The sequence below is a fragment of the Hirundo rustica genome, chromosome 22 (assembly GCF_015227805.2).
Source record: "Hirundo rustica isolate bHirRus1 chromosome 22, bHirRus1.pri.v3, whole genome shotgun sequence".
Taxonomy (NCBI): Eukaryota; Metazoa; Chordata; class Aves; order Passeriformes; family Hirundinidae; genus Hirundo; species Hirundo rustica.
The window spans coordinates 2,916,609-2,929,388 of NC_053471.1; the positions used below are offsets into that span (position 1 = coordinate 2,916,609).

General features: G+C 40.0%; 1 protein-coding gene across 5 annotated transcripts in view; it reads left to right on the top strand.

Annotated features, from left to right (window-relative positions):
• VPS13D (vacuolar protein sorting 13 homolog D) overlaps window positions 1-12,780 on the top strand; it is a 96,206-nt gene that overhangs the window by 45,641 nt on the left and 37,785 nt on the right. For all 5 annotated transcript variants that reach the window (XM_040084773.2, XM_040084776.2, XM_040084775.2 and 2 more), the window contains 16 exons: window positions 174-300; window positions 767-909; window positions 1,723-1,853; window positions 2,106-2,281; window positions 2,397-2,520; window positions 3,097-3,332; window positions 4,093-4,201; window positions 4,816-4,976; window positions 5,316-5,424; window positions 6,182-6,361; window positions 6,628-6,744; window positions 7,067-7,216; window positions 7,369-7,518; window positions 8,348-8,444; window positions 10,017-10,165; window positions 12,592-12,726. In XM_040084773.2, coding sequence (XP_039940707.1) covers window positions 174-300; window positions 767-909; window positions 1,723-1,853; window positions 2,106-2,281; window positions 2,397-2,520; window positions 3,097-3,332; window positions 4,093-4,201; window positions 4,816-4,976; window positions 5,316-5,424; window positions 6,182-6,361; window positions 6,628-6,744; window positions 7,067-7,216; window positions 7,369-7,518; window positions 8,348-8,444; window positions 10,017-10,165; window positions 12,592-12,726 — 2,294 coding nt within the window. The remainder of the gene's footprint in view (window positions 1-173; window positions 301-766; window positions 910-1,722; window positions 1,854-2,105; window positions 2,282-2,396; window positions 2,521-3,096; window positions 3,333-4,092; window positions 4,202-4,815; window positions 4,977-5,315; window positions 5,425-6,181; window positions 6,362-6,627; window positions 6,745-7,066; window positions 7,217-7,368; window positions 7,519-8,347; window positions 8,445-10,016; window positions 10,166-12,591; window positions 12,727-12,780) is intronic.

A 12,780-nucleotide genomic window follows, 5' to 3' on the forward strand; every position in this document is an offset into this window, starting at 1 on the left:
GCTGTTTTAAGAAGATTAGATGAAGAACTAGAAGGAGAATTCATGCACAGTACTGGCTGAAATACTACAACAAAAATATCTTGGGTTCCTTAATTTGAAATTTTTACTCTTCTCAGTTTAAGTTGTACAAGGTGATGTGTAGTTTAACACTCTTTTCTTCTGTTTACTTGAAGGGTTGCCACTTATCTTCAGGCAAGATAATGCAAAAACAGATGCAGCCGGTCAGTTTGAAGAGCATGAGCTTGCCAGAAGCCTCAGCCCACTGCTGTTTTGTTATGCTGATAAAGAACAGCCAAACTTGTGAGTAAGAAGGGCAATCAGGCAGAACTTTACCAAGATGAAAGTATTCAGATGTCCTGTAAAATTATTAAGTATTTTAATACTGCATTGAGCATATTGAATTCTTAGACACTTCCTACTGAAGGCTCCTTGGTTGGCCAATTCTGTTGTGTCTCAGTGTATTCAAAATTTAATTTTTAAATTATTATTTCAAAGATAAAAGATACACAAATGCTATTGTGATTAATCAGTCTGGAAATTGCCAAGCTTTTTACAGGCCATGGCCATTGACTCCTTACCAATGTGTTGAAAGGGCTTGTGGCAAAAATGCAGAATGAGTCAGTGAGAGATTTATCATGGCTTCGAATGCTTCTATGTCCAGACACGTTCTTTTTCTGTCTGGGCATGTGTTTGATCACCAGCATCGTGTTGCTACCTGATCCTTTGATTAAATGACTGAACCTTTGTGCTTTCTTCTTACCCTTAGTTGCACAATGCGGGTTGGAAAAGGAATCCATCCTGAAGGCATGCCTGGCTGGTGCCAGGGTTTCTCCCTGGATGGTGGCAGTGGTGTCAGAGCCCTTAAGGTGATCCAGCATGGAAACCGCCCCGGCCTCATCTATAACATCGGTAGGTGGTGATGGGAGCACTGGAAAACCCTGTGGAATTCTTGGAGAGATACAATGGCAGTGACCCCAGAAACAGAGCAAGTGCAGCGGAGAAAAAGATCTTCATAAAGGCCTTTGAGGGCCCAGAGAAAACCATTAAACAACAGATAGTGTTCTAAGTATTTTTATATCTTTGTTTTGAACTTTATTAGCTTAAAAATAGTTTTCAGGGTTTTTTAATTTTACATTTCATCATTGAGTGTAACGACATTGTCAAACTGTTCTGTCTGCTTTTGTGTTTTTATTCCCCCTGTGTGTTAATTCCAGGTACATTCTAAATGCCATTACATTACTCTGATTATTTGGAGTATCTGTGTACTGTAACTGTTCAGCCATGTGCTGCTTTTGTGGGTTTTGCTTGGTGGTGCCTGCGTAGGATGATGTGCAGGAGTGCAGCTTCTGGATTCTTCGTGTACATCAAGTACAAGCAGGTTTTAGTTTTGAATTAAATGAGAGTCTGGAAGTTACTCTGCAGTGATTGTCGGGGAATTTTTCATGTGTTTAAAAGTGTAATAATTACTTGACTTGATATACCTGTGATGAGGAATTGTTTTGGGTTTTTTATATTCAGCTATCTTCAGTATTTGAATTGTACTTGAGAAATAGAGGGTAACAAACGGCATAAGGTTACATTTATTGTTTAAAATAGTGTTCCAGTTCAAGACAGTGGTATGGCACAAAAACTTCATCTCAGGAAATGAAGAAAGAACTTGCGCTCTCTAAAATATTTTGTGTCAGCTGTCTTTTTCTTTTTTCATCTTTTTTTTATTACTAGGTATTGATGTTAAAAAAGGCAGAGGCCGTTACATTGACACCTGCATGGTCACCTTTGCTCCCCGGTACCTGTTAGACAATAAATCAAGCTACAAACTGGCCTTTGTTCAGAGGGAATTTGCCAGAGGTCGGGTAAGAAGCTTCCTGGTGGTGACTTTGTAGTACGGTGCTGTACTTAGTCACAGCATCTGCTCACTTGAGAAGAGCAGACATCGTTCTTGAAAGTATTGTTGGCTGGTTTATGAGGATCTTTCTCAGTATTCCAATAGCAGCATCCACCTGACAGAAGAATGGCTGTGTTTGTATTTTAGAGGTGTTTAGGTTAATAGTGGATTTTTCAGTGCTGGGATTATTTACCACTTATTTCCCTATTTCTGTTCCTAGGGAACATCCAATCCTGATGGCTACATCTCCACCCTCCCTGGTTCCAGTGTCGTGTTCCACTGGCCACGGAATGATTATGATCAGCTGTTGTGTGTGAGGCTGATGGATGTCCCAAACTGCATTTGGTCCGGGGGCTTTGAGGTCAACAAGAACAACTCGTTCCACATTAATATGAGGTAGCTGTGACCTATAAATCATCTGCAGCTGCTGTGTTTTGATAGAGGCAGCTGTTTAACGCTGCAGATAATGCAGATCAGAAGTTTACCTGTCTTGTGTTGTGTTCTTGTTCAGGGACACCCTGGGAAAATGTTACTTTTTAAGAGTAGAAATCACCCTTCAAGGAGCCACGTACCGCATTGCGTTCAGCGACACCGACCAGTTACCACCACCTTTCCGCATTGACAACTTTTCCAAGGTAAAAGAACCAAACCCCATACTTTTGCCTTTACTTTTTTTAGTGAAAAAGTAGTTCTTCTGTATTTGTTAGAAGTGGGAGCTGACTAACTTGTGTAATGAAATAAAACTAAAGTCTGTGTACTAGTCTGTAGTAACTGCAGTTTTCTGGAGTTGTAGTAAAAATTGGTAGTTCACAGCTACGTCATCTTTTTCAAGTAATAGTGGTAACACTGTGGCTTTCATGAGAGCTTTAAAAGTCTTAGAAGGTAGAGAAGTACTACCAATGAGAGGGACGATATTTAATCTGCTCTAGTCTCCTAACTGAGATTAGCAGGGTTTGAGATGCTCCATGAGCCTGCAGATATTTTGAGCCACAGATGACAGATAAAAGCAAAGATGTTTCTCATCTCTTTAAGACTCTCTTTACTTGAGACCTGAATGGAATATGCATATGGAAATCATTGAGGGGGAAAAAAAAAAAGAAGTGATCTGAACATGTTTCAGTCATCAACTCGTGGTAAATGAGGGAATGATAGCAAAAAGTCTGATGAACAATTCCTGTATGAACAAACTCCTCCTTTCCTGACTGTTGCAGGTCCCAGTTGTGTTTAAGCAGCACGGGGTGGTAGAGCCCAGGCTGTCCACTGATGTGAAGCCCATGACCTCTCTGGATTATGCGTGGGATGAGCCCATCCTGCCTCCCTTCATCACGCTGACAGTGAAAGGAGCAGGCTCCTCAGAAGTTGTCTGCTGCATGAATGACTTCCAGGACAGCAAACAGCTTTACTATGAAAACTTCATCTATATTGCTGCTACTTATACTTTCTCAGGGTAATTCTTTATATCTTTGATGGAAATATTTTTGACATTCACATTAAGCTTTAATTAACAATATCAGATTATTATTATGCTAATGGTTACCATTCAGAAGTTTTTCACATAGAGTTAAAATTTTGTCTACCTTGTAGCTAGCAGAAGAAATGCCAAATTCAGAAGTTGTCTGGCTGTCAGTAATTTGTGTATTTTACCTCATTGGGACATAGTACCTTTGCTTTAGAGGTGCAGCTTGACACTGTTTACTCTGTCACACAATGAGAAGGATTTAGCATCTGGCATCTGCTGTGACTCTGCTATGTGGTCTTGGAAGAGTTGGGATGTTTGGGTCCCCTTCTGGTGACTTAAATGTCTTCTGAAGGACTCTTTTCCACAAGTCACACCTATTTACAACATGCCTATGGGGTTTAAGCTTGCACTGGTTTATATGGTACTGAAAACAGCTCTGGGAGATTGATACAGGGCTTTGTTCCTTTCCTCAATATGAGGTAGAAAAACGTCTTTTAATTCATCTGTTTTGCCTGTGAAGTTCCTAACTTCAGTGAGAAATCAAAGCCCCTTTCAAGAATGTACTCAAGTTACCAGCTTGCCCTGGTAATTCCTAACAAGAGGGGGAAAACCCCCAATATCAGTGTTGGTCTGACAGGCTGCATTGGAAGTGTGAACTTCCAGTTTGAGCGTTGGTGCAGATCTGATCCATGCTACAAAAGAAGCTGCTGCTCTGAACAAACATGATGCTGTTTTCTTGGTGTTCCAGGTTACAGGAGCCAAGTGTAAGACCAGTTACTTCAAATAAGGATGCTGCAAATGCAGAACTTGTCCTTGATGTTTCTCCAAAGACTCAACGAGTTTTGCTGAAAAAGAAGGTACCAGGACACATTTGACTTTTTTTTTATAATGCTGTTGCTGTGTGCAGAAGTAAAAACAAATGCTGAGAGTAGGACAACATCACAAAAAAAAAAAAGTTCTGACTTCTAAAGGGTAGAGAAAGGCTCCAAAGAGATAGGTTATTTTGAATTTTGGTGGTGCTGCTGTGTAAGACTTTTACAGGGGTAAAGGTGACAGAAAAGGGAATCAGAATAAAGTAGCAAGGAAGGTTGTAAATGCCTCCAAGACAACAGAATGTGGTGGTTGTGTGCTGGATATTCTCATGGAGTTACCAGGTAGGACGTGCTTCCTTTTTGGGAGCATTGTAAACCAAGTCATCTATTTCTGGAGCTCTTAAGCAATAGAAACTGTTTTTAAATATTGCTGAGATTAACAAACAGCTTTTAAATGCAGCTCTGCATCTGGCTGCTGTTGTGTATTCATTAAATATCAGAATTCAATCAGAAGCCTTTATCCAAACTAGTTCCTAATTCTAATTCGGGGTTCTGAAGTTAAATATATACAAATCATTCCATTCAAAGCCTCTCATAGCAAAACAGAACAAAACTATTTGCTGTGTTCTGTATTTAAATGTGGAATTTTTCTGTAACAGGAGCCAGGAAAGCGATCCCAGCTCTGGAGGATGACAGACTCGGGAATGCTTTGCCACGAAGGTTCTTCAGTTCCTCATAACCCCCACAAACCTTCTCCTCGCTCCGAGGACTCCAGTATGATTTTAGATATCGCAGGCCTGGCAGCTGTCACAGATAACAGGTACTGAAATACAGCCCCCAGGAAACTGATGGGGGCTTCTAACAATGTCTTTGAAAACATTAATATGATATTCTCTGAATATGGAAAGACATTGTTCTGAAGGCATGTGGCAGAGCTGGATTTTATCTGGCTTTATAAAAAAATCTCACGATCACCCGAGTGACTTGGAAATACTTGTGAAAGCGTGGCTGATGCCTTTTCAGCGGGTGATTGTTGCCAGAGCCCTTCAGAAGAGAGATTAGGAAAATAACCTGGGGCAAAACAAATGCTCAGCATTAACAGGAGCGCAGAGTGAGGGTTGTGAGGTGCAGGCTCTGAGCACTGGCGCTTCCCCTGCAGGTACGAGCCGCTGATGCTGCGGAGGCCGGACCGGCGGCGCAGCACCACCCAGACCTGGAGCTTTCGGGACGGGAAGCTGACCTGTGGTATCCATGGACTCGTTGTCCAAGTCAGTACTGATTATATGTTGGAATCCTTTTATTTGCTGCTGATGGAGATGACAGAGTCATTTGGGCTTAGTATTGAAGTGAACTAAAAGCTTTGAGGCAAGTTCAGAATACGGAGCAAAGCGAAACTTGTGCAAGCAGCTTATGTTTTAAGTTTATATTTGAATGCTCTTATTAATTTCAAGTAATTAAAGATTTTGCACTGTTAATTAGAAACTAGAATAGTATTTTACTTGGTACTGTGATACTACATTGATCATTCTGTGATCAAATTACTGCAGTGTAGAAAGTTACTACTTGAAGCAACCAAAAAGGCTCTGAACTGCTGTCTTTAGAAATATTGCTGACTCAGTAAGGATTTACATTCTCATCTACAGGTCTAGGGTTCATCTTTTAAAAAGCTTCCTGTCATTTTGGAGAACTTTTCAGGAAGGACTTTCCAATGTCCCTTGATGATGGGATAGCTTTCATTATAAACGTGCAGTGGAAATACTTAATTCCCACTTAATTATTGATTACCTGCCTAATTATCAATTACTTAATGATCAGTCTTGGCTGTTTCTTTTATCTGCCAACTGATTAAACATGAGTTAGCAGAAACCTTAGTAATGTCAAGTAGAATGCTGCTGGACTGCTCTTCTTTTAGTTCTGAAGAAAATAGAGTTTTAAATTAATATATGTAACTAGTTATCTACCTAAATAGTTGTTTACCTATTGCTTAATTACTTAGTTTTCTTTACTCTTTCTTTCTTTCTCCAGGCAAAGGGAGGAATACAGGGTCTTCATGATGGAGCTGAAGTTGTCCTAGGTCCTGATAACTCACTTGAACTTTTAGGGCCAGTTCCACCTGAGCAGCAGTTCACAAACCAGAAGATGAGGCCTGGCTCAGGAGTCCTGGCTGTGAGAGTCACCCCAGATGGGCCAACTAGAGTCCTGCAGGTGACAGTCCTTCATTAGCTAGAATCTAGTTCCATTCTTTGCTTGTACTGGAAATACTCTTTTTCTGTATCACGTCTTTAAATCCTTGTGAAAAGCTGCATTTTTTTATGACATGAAGGGGGTGGGAATATCGTAAGCCAGATGTAGTTACTACAAAAAATTTCCTTGTCCTTCAGTTTTCAAAAAGATAATTAGCTAAGGTAGGACGGTGTAGCTGTTATTTATATACATGAAAGGAGTCATTGTAGTAATTTAATTGTTTTCAGATAACTGATTTTAACCAACGTAGAAATGATCGTTCATTCAGTGAAGGAGAAGAGCTTCCAGTTACGGAACAAGATCTGCGCAAGTTCAAAAATCCAGATACAGAGCAGGAGCTAGAAGTAAGATATTACAACTAGTACTTGCCTTTTTTGTTTTAATTTTCCTTTCTAGATTTCAGGAAGGGGATGATGGTCAGTAACCTCTCCTGATGATGACCTTTTGTTACCAACTTTAGATCTTCCTGCTACAACTTCTCGTTCTTACAATTTGGGTTAATATGCCTTAATCTTCTTGATTCTAAGACTGATTGCCAGGGAGCTGCTCAGTCTCTCTGGAGATGATCCTAAAAAAATAATTTCTCTGCAGACATGTGTATTTGATATCACAAGCTTTTTCAGCGTTGGTTTGTTAGTGATGGGTTTTTTCCCCTTCTTTTCTCAGGTGCTTGTGAAACTGGAAGGTGGAATAGGGTTGTCTTTGGTCAACAAAGTCCCTGAGGAGCTTGTGTTTGCAAGCCTCACCAGAATTAATGTCCACTACACTCAGCTCTCCACCAGTCAGATGCTAGAGCTCAGTGTGCATGATATACAGGTATTTGCCATTTTGAAACAAATTCATTTATTCATGGGTCTTCTTCAGTTTTTTGAGGCATAGTAGGTTGGAAGAATGTTTAGAGCTGTGACTGAGATTTTAATTCCTAAATAGCACTGGAGTTTCAGTTCTGTTTTCTGTCCATTTTGTAGGTGGACAACCAACTTATTGGCACCACACGGCCTTTTATGCTCTTTCTGACACCCAGGATGAGTGAGAATGAGCCCCTGGACCCTGGGCCTGCTGTGCAAGTCAATGCCATGAAATTCCCCAGTAAAAATGCACTGACTGATATATACAAGGTAAACCACAATGGTTTGTTTGTTTAACATAAGTTACTTTGCTTGAATGACCTTTCCTGTTCTTAATTTTTACTTGCAATCTGAAATCAGTGGTTTGTGAAATAAGCTTTGTTGAATCAGTCCTGAAGCTTAAAGGCCACAGTGTCCACCTTCTCGTGTTCATGGTGTTTAAAGCTGCAGTACAGTGATGAACAGGGTAATGAGTATGTTAAAAAATGTGACAAATCAGTCCAGACCCTGTCTGTCCAGGTCTGTGACCTTGCTTTGCAAAGAAGGCAGTTATTCTCTCCTGAGAACAGTAGCACAGTGAACCAGAATATCTATGTTTTACTCTTCAGGAGTGGAGTACAAGGTTATAAATTCTCTCTGATAAGCTGTTATCTTGCTGCATAAACCCAGTTCTGTGTACTGCAGCTATTTGGAAACGTTGGTTGTAAATTTATCCACCAACTGTGGTATGTACTGTGAGGGCAAAACCGAGTTGGTTGTCAAGATTTACTTTCTCACTTGGATCTTCACGCATGGATTTTGACTGTTTTAAAAAGCAGCTGATTTCCCAAAGTGTTGGAAATGCAGCTAAGATTTTGAAGTGTTAGGATTAGGCAATAAAGCACAACGCCTTCCAGAAAATCGAAATAATCATCGCTCCTTGTAGATAACTTGAAGTGAAGAAAGCTACCAAAGACATTTTGAAGGTGGGAGTCTTGCTACAAATCCATGAAATTGAAAATATTCCATTGAAATGGAGCACATTGTCCTTTCTAATAGCTTACATGGATTACATTTCTGGTGTTAGTGGTGTAAACTGAGACTTTTTTTATCTCTGCAGCATCTGATGATCACTGCCCGCAAGTTCACCGTTCAAATTGAGGAGAAGCTGCTTCTGAAGCTGTTGAGTTTCTTCGGCTACGACCAGTCGGAGTCAGGTGTGGTATAAAATTGCACAGCCCAGTTTTACAATGCACATGCCTATAAAATAAGTAGAAAACACCAGCACACTCTTGGCTGTGTGGAGCGTCCCCCCCTTGAACAGAGCTGGCAGTGCCTCTGTGAAGCTGTTCTTGGGTGTTGTGCCTGTTGCAGAGCCCAGGTGATGGCCCAAGTACAGCCTTGTCTCTGGAAGAAGTTCAGTATTCATTTTCAGTTCCTGTATCTGGATTCAGCTGAACTGGGATAAAAGAAATTGTGTTATTAATTTAGCAAGCCGCTTTGTTTAGTGATTTGTTTAGTTTGTTTATTTAACCCAGGGCTAGAAGTGGGAGCTGTGTTAATTTGTTCCTTGGGCAGTTCCTCTTGCTTCACTGCAAGAAAATTTTGTCTGACCTTTGTGTTGGCATCCATACCCCTGGTTTTAATTGTAATGTAAGTTTTCTTTCATTCACTGAGGCAAGACAGACCTTTTCAATCTTCTGATCTCATAGATGCTATTCTAATCCTCCTATTTTAGTGTTTATCTATGCTTTGGAAACTTTCTGAAATGTTTGTTTTGGAGTGGCAATTGAAAAAGTCACTTCTATTATGCAGTAGCCTGTACACTGTTACATAATAACTATCACAGGAAAATAACTATTTTTGGCATAATTCCAAGTGGGGCCAAGCCTACGGATGATGCTCCAGAGTTCTGTCTTGCTAATCCACAGTATCCTCTGAATTGTCTCTGGAAAAATAACAGTATTGCATTTCACAGAGGATTTACAAACTTAGATCTCTAGTGATGAGGAAGAAGTAAAAATTTTTGAGTTTTGCTCTAAGCCTTTGAACTAATCTCCCCTTTGGTCTGATTTACCCTGTTCCTTTTGCTCTTTTTTTCCTTACTTACTGCACCTTATTTGTAGTGTACCTGCTGATGTCATCCTAGATTCTGACAAAAGTAACTTTCTCATTACAGTTAGCATGTTTTATTGTTCATAAGACTGAGTTCATAAGACCTGAACAAAAGTTCATCTTTTGTCTTTGCCCTGCTTCCTCACACCCCCCAGGTACTGTTACAAATGACACGAGCCTGTTAATGTCGACTGAATTTGAGTCACCCTCCATGTAAATTGATTTACTGGATGTCTTCCATGGAGGCATGTTGTCCATTGTGCAGTGAATATTTGAAAGCTTGCTTTGTACTTTATAGTCCTAGTTAAGAGTGTAAAGAACTACAGAGAGTAGAGAGAGAAAAACAGACTGTAAGAGCATGACTGCACAGTAGGAACATTGCATAGTCATGTGTTATCTCTTTTGTTTCTGTGTGCTGATAAAGAGAAATTAGAAGTGAGATTAAAAGCTCAAATAACAGGTTTTAGAGATGCAGAAGGATCTGACAAAAATCCTTGAGCCTCAGAGGTCAACTTCGTGTCACAAGGCATGAGTAATTTTGCTGGCTACACCAGCAGTCACACATACTTCTTACTTGTGCAGAGGATTGTTAACTCTTAACAGAGTGTGCATTCCTAACCCCCTATTTATTTATCTTTAATTGGTTCTAATTCCTGTGTTTTGTCTGGATGCAGAGGTTGAAAAGTATGATGAAAACCTCCATGAGAAGGTTGTTGAACAAGGTGGAGGACAAAAGCGATACTACTTTGAAAATCTGAAAATCAGCGTGCCTCAAATCAAGTTGAGTGTCTTCACTGCCAACAAACTCCCTTTGGATCTCAAGGTACATCTGCCCCTGAGTGGGCTTCCAGTAAAGAGGAGGAAAAGGGAACAGACTCCTAGTTTCTTTTTTTACTCTTGCATTATCCAAGTTAAAAATAATAGAAGTTCCAGCAACTTCTGACATTTAATTAGCATCATTTCCAGTCTCTTCAATAATAGTCCTTCATTTTTGTAATTTCAGTTGAAGCACAGCTGGCTGGACCTAAAGCCTCACTGCTGTACAAAGGACCTTAGTTACAATAATGGAGGTGTAAAGAGCTTAAAGGGAATTATTATCATAAAATAAGAAGTTTTTCAACTTAGAGAACAGAAGTACAGGACAACTCTGGAGTATTTTCATCCAAAAAAAAAGTTGTTTCATTGGAATTGGAGAATTTGCGTGAGCACTGTGCGATATAGTCGAAAATTAAAGTGAACTGAGATTGAGTATGAACTTAAAATAGATGGGAAGTCTGGTCTTTTTCATATGGTCATAAATCTGGTACAGTTGGTAAGTGAACCAGGGATTCTAGATTATGGCCAGAACATAATCTCATCCAGTGTTCCCAAATAATGTGTTAGAACCTTCCTGGACACAATCAAGTGGCAGCAGTCAGTTGCCACTTCAAAAATTACTAATTCAGCATTTCAGTCAGAAATACTTCAGTTCTCTCTGAGCTAAAGCAACTACTTCTCTCCAAGAGAGAGCTGAAACAAAACCAACCAAACCATAAAAACCCCTTCCCATTGTGGAGGAACTGAGCTGCTGCCTTTTTAAAAAACAAAAACTGAGACACCAACTGGGCTTTTTTGGCCTTCATATCAAGGACATCATGATGAGCAAGCTTCTGAAGGAGTTTAGTGTTGAGTGATGAATGTCTGTCGTGGAGTCTTAGCAAGATGATCCAGAAGATCCCCAGTCCTGCATTCTTGTGTTCTTTGTGCCAAGCACAGTTCAGTAGCTAGTTGGGATATTCCTTGGCTGGGATATTCCTGACCACTAAATACAGCAGCAGTGTCCTGGATATGTAGCTGCACTTCAGCTTGCACATGAAAACCCTTGTGATTCCATGAGCTGACATGCACACTGGGGAAGCTGAGGGAGCAGTGAGTGCCTTTGAGAGCCCAGCTCTGTGCATTGTTCTGTTTGCATTTCCTGCCAGCCTTGGGATAGGATTGCACGTGGATCCATCTTGGCAGCCGCCAGCAGCGTCCCCAAGGGAAAACTTGGCATGTATACATTTTTCCCCATAATGTTAACGGTCCCTGTGTATTCTGTATATTGACTTTCACAGAAAGAGTTCAATTCAGTGCTGTAGCACAGGAGAGTTCAGGGTAGGAGGGAGAGAATTGTCACAGTAGAGCCTTTGTGGAAGTTTTTCTAACTACCTCTAATGTTTCTGGCTTGGACATGGCTGTCTGGTAATTTGGTGTAGACAGATTATTTTTATTAGGTACCAGTATTAACAAAGTTGCCTTATATAATATCTGATAGTTAAACAGGAAATTACTTCCTACCCAAGTGAATAATGAGGACTACTCTGGTTGGTCATCCATTTACTGAAAAAATAAATAGCTCTTTTTCTTACTTGCAAACTTAACTCAGACCTGTAACTTGCCTTAATTGCCTGCAGATGGCACAAAAACTCGTGTTCCTTATACCAGGCAGCTTTGGTGATTAATGTGTAAAGATAAAACATCAGTGTGAAGCTTCTTGCCTTCTTGGTGAGTGTGCAGATGCCATTATCGAGACCTGAAGAAGAAGGGGCCTCTTTTCTGTTTTTAAAAATCGGTTTTCTTATAATTTTTTTTCAAAATTATTTTATTTACGTGGGTCTGTATTTAGATGTATAGCTTGTCCACCTTAAATGTGTTCTTTTCTGTATAAATTATACAAAGTACAGATGGCCTATGAGCTAATTACAAGTTTTAGTTTTCTTCCTTGAAAAATAATGGGAAAAGCTAGTTTAAAGAATTTCTGTAGACCACATAATGTTAAGAAATGAGCCTCAGGCTTACAGGAAATTATGTATGTTATTCCAACTCATCCTGACACTTAATCCCTTCACAGAAGTTCAGCAGGGTGGAAAATAGCCAGTTTTGTCAAGGAAATTAATTTAGGATTTGAGTTTAATTGAACATTAGAGCAATATAGCAAAGCTATATATGGAATTTTAGACATATTTTGGTTTGAAATACTCCTTTCAAGTGTGGGAAACAGATTGCATTGGAAACTTAGTGACTCTTAGGTTATTGAAGAAACACAGTGCTAAGAAATTATCAGTGCTTAGAATTAAAAGGTTTGTGGGTGACTGCTCTCAGTGTCACACTGCAGTGGTAGAGAACTCCAGCAGCTTCAGAGATTTTTGGTTTGTTACCCATTTAAAGGATGCTGTGAATGAGAAGCAGAGAGAAGAATTACAATGGCAACATCTTTTATTTACTCAGGCATTGAAAAGCACACTGGGGTTCCCTCTGATCCGGTTTGAAGATGCTGTGATTAATCTGGATCCTTTCACTCGGGTCCATCCCTATGAAACTCAGGAGTTCATCATTAATGACATCCTGAAGCACTTCCAGGAGGTCAGTGTGATAGAAACTGTGGTGTGGCAAAGGTTGAACTTCTCTTGGTTGAGG